A 9,488-nucleotide genomic window follows, 5' to 3' on the forward strand; every position below is an offset into this window, starting at 1 on the left:
TCGTGGCGGAGCTCCGGTTGCCGGGGCAGGGGCGGGAGGGCGCCATGGCGGCAGCTGTGGCGGCGGCGTCCGGTCCCCGCGCTGCGGCGAGGTGAGGGGCCGCCTCTTCTCGGCGGCTGAGGAGAACACAGCTGCCCGCCTGCCTTCCACGCGGGCCGCGGCTCCGGCATGGCCGGGCTCATTAAGAAGCAGATCCTGAAGCACCTGTCCCGGTGAGAGCGCCAGCGCCGGCCCCAGCGGTCCCGGGCCCTTCCTCGCCCCCTTCGACCCTCCTCCCTGACGCCGTGCTCCTGGCCGGCCTCCCTCTCCTCAGCCCGAGCCGGGACTCGGCGGCTATCCCCGCCTCAACTCGAGCCGGACGGCCGCCTCCCCGCTCCGGTGGCCCCGAACGTTGTCACCATTCTGCTCTTCCCTGGCCCTGGGCCCTCCGGGACCCGGCGCCCCTGCCCTTGCGCGGGTGCCCAGGCTCTCCTCCCCAGCCTAACAGCCCCCCGGCCCTCCCGACCCCAAGGGTCTCCTGACCGGCTGCGCGCACCCTCTGTTCCCACACCGCCGGGCAGGTCACCCCGTCCTCCCTTGCATGCCCTCTGGGCCCTTTGCCCGTCACTCCGTGGACCCCGCGGTTTCCATCCTTTCCTGCCCGCCCCGCTGTGTTTCCTCTCGGCTGAGGACCCGCTGCCCCTCCCTCGGGGCCGTCTGCCCGCCTCTTGACCCGCCCACCACCGCCACCCCGGCCTTCCTCTTCCTAGTTCTGCTCCCGGCTAGATCCTTCTTCCCCGGCCCCTTCTAAATTACCCTGTCACCCAGTCCCGCGTAACCCATATTCCGTTCAGATTCCCAACCCCGACACTGGTTTCGCCTTCCCAGAAGCACCCAGCTCCTCCTCTTCATCGTCTGGCTGACCCTGTTACATCACCCTTGAAGAAGCTAATCCTTGCACCCAGGGCCGTTCCTCTGATCTCCTTTCTCCTTCCTTTGCTTCTCTTCTCCTTACATAGACTAAATGGAGAAGGGCCATGAGAGTGGGGCATAAAGTTTCAACAACCTTCCCTTTAAGATGTGGAGGTTTTTTGACAGCCTGTGAAAAGAGCTAACGACGCCCACTTCTACTTTGCAGTCATTTATTAAGCAATGTGATGTCCCTCAAGTCATTAGGACCCGAGCCAGGTGACAGGCAAAACAATTCAGTTGTAATTGGGTGACTGCTGACCCCTGATTACGATTGCAGGTTGTCAGAACTGGTGTCCACAAAAATTGGAAGCTAGCCTTTCAGTTCGTTTTCACTCCTTATTCCAAGTGGGGCTTTGGTGATACCTTAATACTTTTAGACAGCCGTTGTCTGTCACATGGAGAGTGATCCAATCCTTGGCTCCACAGTGGTCAGTGGTTTTCAGGAGGTGCGAGTAGGGGGAGAAGCCAGTCAACATGGGACCCAAGACCTTGCACTCATGTGTCTTTCCTGGTCTTCTCATTGCTTTGGTGAGTGGTGTGTGAGACACTATTGCTGTCACTGCATCTCCTTTTCTGGCAGACACTGGCCAATTTACTGTTACTTTGATTTTAGACTTTAATTAGTCATTCGATTCGATTCAGATACATCTTTTGGTTAATCACCACACCATGTTTTAAAAGTAAAAGCAGATTGGAAAAAAAAAAAAAGCAGATTGGAGGCTGGAGCTGGAAAGTGCCTTTGGACCCTTTACTTGGTTAATTCCCTAGTATATTGTTTTTCAGGTAACATTCATTTGGGTGTTCCATAAATTTGGTTGTTCTGTGTAAAGACTTATGTGTAGGACTAATGATTGTGAAATGAGACAAAATTTAACTAAAGGAAAACCATTAATTTGAGTGAACACAGAATCAGAGAATTTTAAAGTTTAGAGATGACCTTACCTAACATACCACTGTGTTTAAAAGCCCAGGCTCTTTCTGGTTTCTTTCTTTTTTTTTTAAAGTCTTTATTGAGTTTGTTGCAATATTGCTTCTATTTTATGTTTTGGTTCTTTGGCCCCAGGCATGGGGGATCCTAGCTCCCCCACCAGGGATCGAACCCTCACCCCTGCACTGGAAGGTGAAGTCTTAACCACAGGACCGCCAGGGAAGTCCTTTTGGTTTACTTTCTTTAACTGTAAAATGAGGATAATAATAGTATCTAACTCAAAGGGTTATTGTGAGGGTTATATGAGTTAATACACAAGGGCTTGGTGCAGTGCCTAGCACATAGTAAGTGCTCATAAAACATGAGATATGGCTATTTTGGGGGCCACAACTTGTGTGACAATTTGATATAAGCCATAGACTTCTCCAGAAAAATCCACATACACAAACAAGTAATTTTTTATATAAGTTCCCTGGGGGTGGGGAGGGTTAAGAACCCCTTAAAGCACATGCCTTAAGCCCATAAGGCATCTTGAGTGAATGCCCTGAAAAATCCTTGACTAGTTCAACCTCTCATTTTATGGCTGAGGAAGGTAAAGCCTAGGAGGATAAATGACTTGCCTAAGTTGCAGTGGAAGGTAAAGTAGAGAAATAGAGGTAGTTCCCTGGTGGTCCAGTGGTCAGGACTCAGTGCTTTCACTCTCAAGGGCCTGGTTCAACTCCTAGTCCGGAAACTAGGATCCCATAAGCCCCATGGCCCGGCCAAAAAATAAAGGTAGAGAAATAGACCCCACCTTTCTAATTCTGGTATACTTTCCCCATAGGACACTCATATTCTGTACACCCTCTATGAAGATAGAGTTTTTAAAGAAAAATTTTAATAGTATATGCTGACACATTCAGTGAATCCTTAGTGAACAAAGTATATCTTTTAGATGAATTAGGAATAGGTATGACAGACATTGGGAGAAATTTCTTGTTTCCTCAGGGTTGTGTGGTTGACTGAGGAGGTGGGGGGAGAAGGTTATTCAGGGCTGCAATTTCAGGGCTCCTGGAAAAGTGCTAGGACATGGGTCTAATTGGGGGAAAGGTCAAACTCCTGAGGCCTTTCTGTTGGTTTAACTCGGAAAAGCTGCCTTAATCACATGTGACATTTGTGTCTTTGTATGGTCTCTACTACATGTACAGAGGCCGGCCTGCCTGGAGGGGGACTATAGTTTCTATGTTTTGCCAAACCTGATGGGGAAGGAGAGAGAAGAGAAGGGATACTGGGTTACTATATTAAGTAAATATTTATAGGTGTTTAATAATTACTTGTTGATGATGACAGTGCCGCTTGACCTGGAAGAGTATCCTATAGCAGGAAGGATATCCCAGTGACTCGCATATTATTTTTAATTTTGGTCATGAAGTTTCAGGTACTAAAGTTTCTTGTTGGAATGCATCCTACTTGTTAGTAGAGTATTTTGGTAAACAAGATTTGAAGGAGGTGATGTTCAAGATACTTTTGTTAAGTGTCTTCTCTAGGCCAAGCACTGATCTGGGCACTGGGGATTCAGGAGGAAAGAAGTATAAATCTCTTCTAAGGGCTTTAACCTATGGTTTGGATGACTGCTGTTTAATACAAATAGCTTCAATGTACAGTATTCATTTAAATAAATCCAGGAGGAGACCTTTACTTAGAAACAAAAGTAATCATTTATAGAATATCCAAAATTGACTTTTCACCGAATTAGATTATTCTTGTTTTATAACACCTTAGCTAAGACCTTTTGTTATACAAGTAAGAAGAAATATGATAGATTATAAAGTGAGTCGAGGGACTATGGCTCAGGAAAAGAGCGTTTTTTCTGGAGCCAGACAGGCTAGATTCACCTTCCAGCTCTGCCACTTAATGAACAGGGCAGCCTTTCTGAGCCTTAGTTTTCTTGTCTGTAAAGGATGAGAATAAGGAAGAATACTACATGCTTTGCAGAATTTTTTGAGACTTGGGAATAAAGTATTTATTATAGTGCCTGGCGTGGAAGTAGCGTTTAATAAAGAGTAGCTATTATCACATGGCCAGAGAATACACTTCCATGGTATGGGTGACAGCAACTAATCCAACTGGCTCTTTCAGAAACCCGTCAGAAGTATGAATTATTTACTCAGAATGGCTGCGGGAAATGTGACCCCAAGTGACAAAGACATGGCTGATAGACATGATAGATATTTTAAAAAACATAAGCATTAGGTGAAATTCAGAGACACAGAAGATTTCAGAGTCCTTTCAGAGAATAAGAGAGCCTGACTGTGAGCTCAGCCCTCTCCATTTTCTGATCAGTGCCTCCACTTGTTTATACTTATCGCCCTGGAGAGATCACTGGGCCAGCCTCTGGTGTACTGCTGGGAGCTGCAGGCTCAGAGAGGCTTGCCCTGCTTGCCCAGGGTCTGTTTAGGTGAAGGTTTCTAGGCCTAGTCTCAGCTTCCAGATCACGCCCCTTTATACTAGACTTTACTTATTGTCATCTTCATTTCCCCAATAATTATTTTGTGCATTTTCTGGCAATAGTGCAATCATATATGTATTGGTTTCCTTCCTCATCTTGTTGCATTGCTTCAGAATAAGCGCTTTTGTTTACTCAGCAGATATTTAATAGTAATAGCCAACTGTGCAAATAAGCATTTTACAAGTCTTATGATGATTTAATCCTCAGACTAACCCTGTGAAGGAGACATTAGGCCCATTTTATCGATGAAGAAATGAGGCACAGAGAAGTTAAATAACTTGCCCCAAATCATAACTAGTAAGTGATGGAACTGAGATTCTAATGCAGTCACTCCCATTCCAGAGCCCGGCTCCTTTTTAATTTTTTTAAATACCTTATTAGTCATCTGTTCTATTTTATTTATTTTTAAAAATTTTATTATTTATTTTTGGTTGCTTTGGGTCTTCGTTGCTGTGCTCAGGCTTTCTCTTGTTGCAGTGAGTGGGGGCTACTCTTTGTTGCGGTGCACAGGCTTCTCATTGCAGTGGCTTCTCTTGTTACAGAGCATGGGCTCTAGGCACGCGGGCTTCAGAAGTTGCAGCACACGGGCTCAGTAGTTGCGGAGTGCAGGCTCTAGAGTCCAGGCTCAGGAGTTGTGGCGCATGGGATTAGTTGCTCTGCGGCATGTGGGATCTTCCTGGACCAGGGATCGAACCCATGTCCCCTGCATTGGCAGGCGGATTCTTAACCACTGCACCACCAGGTAAGTCCCCAGAGCCAGGCTCCTTAATCACTCTGCTGTGCCAGCACCCATGTGAAGGAAGAGAATATTATCAGCAACAAGAAGCACCCTTGTGTCTCCTCCCATCATTACCTCTACCAAAGGGTAGCCACTGTCCTGATTTCTAACAGCAAAGATTAGTTTTGTCTTTTTTTTTTTTTTTTTTTGTGGTACGCGGGCCTCTCACTGCTGTGGCCTCTCCCGTTGCGGAGCACAGGCTCCGGACGCGCAGGCTCAGCGGCCATGGCTCACGGGCCCAGCTGCTCCGCAGCATGTGGGATCTTCCCGGACCGGGGCATGAACCCGTATCCCCTGCATCGGCAGGCGGACTCTCAACCACTGCGCCACCAGGGAAGCCCAGTTTTGTCTTTTTTTGTAATTTATATAAATGGAATCACAGAATGTATGCCTTCATGTCTGGCTTCTTTAGTTCAACATTATTTTTGTGAGGTTAATCTCTGTTGTATCAATTTGTAGATTTTTCATTTTCATTGCTGTGTAGTATTCTATTATGTGAATATACCTAAATGCATTTATACCTTTTACCATTGATGGACATTTGGATAGTTTCCCAGTTTAGGGCTATGCTGAATAGTGCTGTTAGGAACATTCTAGTACATGTCCTTTGGTGAACAAATGTATACATATTGGTTGGGCATATACCTAAGAGTGGAATTTCTGGGTTGTGGGATATGTATATGTTAAATTTTAATAGATATTACCAAACAGTTTTCCAAAGTGGCTGTACCAATTTGCACTTCCACCAGAAATGTATGAGAGTCCTGGTTGCTCTATATCCTTGCCAACACTTGGTATTTTTTATCTTTTTCATTTTAGTCATTCTGATGTGTATGTTTTGAAAATTTCTTTACTTCATCTGTGGTAAACCAGATGGCCACTTTATTTTTGCCTCTGTTTAATTTTCAAATTCTGATTTATTTGTAAATTTGAGTCACAAGCAAATGTCAGAACCTTGAAAACAGGTCTTTTTGGAGAAATGTTCAAATTGGGAGGTTCAATGAAAATAATTAGGGTAATTTGTAACCATTAACCCATAACATTTCTTACTTGGAATGGATGTGATGCTTTGCTCCCTGTCAAAATAACAGTCATGTACCTTGAGAGAAAGGAGGGGCCGTTCTTTAGGCGTTTAAGTTTTTCTTAAATATTTGGTCTTCAGACTACCCTGGATATTAAATAATTTCATTCTGTTCTATAAGCTTAGTACCCCATTGGCATAGTCTTTTATCCTCTCCCGTTGTGGAGCACAGGCTCTGCTGGCGCAGGCTTAGCGGCCATGGCTCACGGGCCCAGCCGCTCCGCGGCATGTGAGATCTTCCCAGACCGGGGCATGAACCAGCGTCCTCTGCATCGGCAGGCGGACTCTCAACCACTGCACCACCAGGGAAGCCCTGAATATCATAGTTTTTGTATTAGAGTCTTTACGACTTTCCAAGGATGATTCCCTTTTATCATAAAGTGGTTGTCTTGTGTCTTAAAAAGTAGCATTTATGAGCAATAAAAATTTCAAAGCAGTACTGTCATATGTATCTGACATACAAAGCTTAATGTATGATTCACAAATAATGAAATTAGCTGCTTTGAAAAATTAATTGAGAGGCATGTCATTGTAGTAGAAAGAACCAGGACTTTGGATTCTAAAAGGTGTCTGTACATTCTGACTCTGATTCTGACTCTGCTACTTGTAAACTGGTGTTCAGCACGTCTTTTTGCTTCTTGAAGCTTCATTTTTCTCATCTGTAAAATGGGGGATAATAACGCACTCTGTTGTTTTGAGGGTTAGAAATAATGTATAAAAGTGCCTGGTACTGAAAAATTATTCAATGAACAGTGACTACTACTTATCTTATTAAAGTTGCTCAAGAGAGATCACTAACAGTGCCTAACTTACCCAAATGTCTAATTCTTTAGATATTTAAGAATTATGTTTCTTAATATTTTAATATGGAGAGGTAGAGATGAATGCTCTGTATCACTGCTTAAGGAGAGAAGGAAAGAGGGGCTGGTCCAATTTATCATTTTTTTCTTATCAAGGCACACTACAAGGTAAACTTTGACCTCAGCATAGGTGAAATACTTGAAATATAATACTGCGTTGGGTCCTTAGAAGATTTTTTTTTTTCTTTTTTTTTTTTTTTTTGCGGTACGCGGGCCTCTCACTGTTGTGGCCTCTCCCGTTGCGGAGCACAGGCTCCGGACGCGCAGGCTTAGTGGCCATGGCTCACGGGCCCAGCCGCTCCGCGGCAAGTGGGATCCTCCCGGACCGGGACACGAACCCATGTCCCCTGCATTGGCAGGCGGACTCTCAACCACTGTGCCACCAGGGAAGCCCCATCCTTAGAAGATTTAATTATCCAAAGTTTAAGAAGATAGCACAATCATATACTGTATTCTCACAGCGGAAAAAAAAAATTAGAGGTCATTTAGTTACCCTCACCTCATATAAAGCCTGGTTGAATAATAATCTGTTAAGTATGGCATTAATTGCTGAAAAAAAAAAAGATTCTTTTTATCACAGCTTAATTCTCTACAACCACTGGAGTGTGACCTCCATATGGCAGGGATTATGTCCTTTGGCTACTTTGAAAACCAGAGAGTTTAAGATGTTTTGAGTGGGTTAAGTGGGTGCAGGAGAAGGTATGTAGAATGGGGGTGTATAGTTATAACTCATGGAACCGTAGACCGGAGCAGGAGTGGGAGTGGGAGAGCAGAAGGGCAAGGGAATCCAATTCACCCAGTGTCATTAAGGGACCTTTTATCTTTGCGTGATGAAGCAAGTGCTACTGGTGCTGATTATAGATGCTAAAGAACATTTCCCAATATTTATAAGCAGTGGAATCAATCAATCAATCAATATCTGTAGTAAATGGAAAAACTAAGGTGTAAAAATAATTCACATTAGCAAGTTAGGTAAAGGGTATGTAGTTTGTACCTTCTTGCCACAAAAATAAGGACTAGATGTTATTTGTTGATTGACGTTGTTTTATTCGCCCACAGCAATGATCATTTTACATGTATACTCAGTCTTTATAGTGCCTTGGAGATATCTATATCTACATCTGTATCTATATCTATCTATCTTGGATGTCAGCCCATCATTTAAAGAATGTGAACACTGATGGTGAGAGGTCAGTGTATTTAAGTCTCTGACTTATGGAAGTGTTATGTTCTCAAAATTTATTTCTAAGTTTGAAATTTGGAGTGTGTGGTCCAGTAGTAGAAATAGTGTTATAAATGTTGAATAGGTTCCCAGTTAGCCCACAAAAGCAATAGTGTGTTAATTATATATAATATAAGCTCACTAGATGGAGATCTGGGTCTTGATCGTTAGGGAACCATTTGAAGGAGGCGGGGAGATGAAGAAGAAGAAAACGTTTTTCTTTCCCATTCCTTGGAGTAAGATCTTTTAGATCATTGAGATCATTGTATCTCAGCAAGGACTTTTTTTTTTGGTTGTGATTGAGGAGTGTGACCAGCATTTAATGAGTGGGCTGGAGATGCTGACGTCATGCAGTATGCAAAATCATTTCACACAAAGAAGGATTGTCCTTTGTCTTTTAAAAAATTAATTATTTATTTACTTTTGGCTGCACCAAGTGGCTTACGGGATCTCAGTTCCCGGACCAGGGATTGAACCTGGGCCACGGCAGTGAAAGCCTGGAATCCTAACCATTAGGCTACTAGGGAACTCCCTGTCCTTTGTCCTTTTTGACTTCTGAATGTTTGTTACATGTTTACAGAGGTGAATTACCTGTTTAGATTATATAAGCCTACTTACATGTAAACACAAAGTACTGCACAGACTTTTTTTTTTTTTTTTTTGGCCACTCTGCGCAGCTTGTGCGATCTTAGTTCCCTGACCAGGAATCGAACCCGTGCCCCCTGCAGTGGAAGCACGGAGTCCTAACCACTGGACCACCAGGAAATTCCCTACATAGCTTTAAACTAGAGTGAATGTTCCAGGACTGCAGCTACCATGGGGGAAGATTGTTTTGAACGTTATTTTAGAAAATGTTGTCACTCTTGGCAATAACACTCGTACAGTTGAGTCTGTTAGGGCTGAGAACCACTGAGTTAGTCTGGAATCTGAAACAGCTCAAGTTTACTCTTGATATACTTGCTCTTCTCTCCTTTATGTCTCTTTCCCACCTCCTAAGTCCCCCCTTCTCATGTACCCATTGCCCTGGTTCTACCCTCAGTCATCTGCTACCATATCCCCCTACCCTCAGGCCTATATGCTCTGCTCCCCTTACTTTCTCACCAAAATTCCCAGTTCATTAGGATATATGATTTCACCCAGCTCAAGGGGAGGAATAGAGAACATATTTGGGAGCAGGAAT

The 9,488-nt window shown here is 44.0% G+C and overlaps 1 protein-coding gene across 1 annotated transcript in view; it reads left to right on the forward strand.

Annotated features, from left to right (window-relative positions):
• The first annotated feature begins 44 nt into the window (after positions 1 to 44).
• Positions 45 to 9,488, forward strand: part of BLTP3A (bridge-like lipid transfer protein family member 3A) — a 54,077-nt gene continuing 44,633 nt past the window's right edge. The window contains exons 1-2 of the mRNA XM_007467291.1: positions 45 to 91; positions 314 to 457. Coding sequence (XP_007467353.1) covers positions 45 to 91; positions 314 to 457 — 191 coding nt within the window. The remainder of the gene's footprint in view (positions 92 to 313; positions 458 to 9,488) is intronic.

The sequence above is a fragment of the Lipotes vexillifer genome, unplaced genomic scaffold (assembly GCF_000442215.2).
Source record: "Lipotes vexillifer unplaced genomic scaffold, Lipotes_vexillifer_v1.1 scaffold528, whole genome shotgun sequence".
Taxonomy (NCBI): domain Eukaryota; kingdom Metazoa; phylum Chordata; class Mammalia; order Artiodactyla; family Lipotidae; genus Lipotes; species Lipotes vexillifer.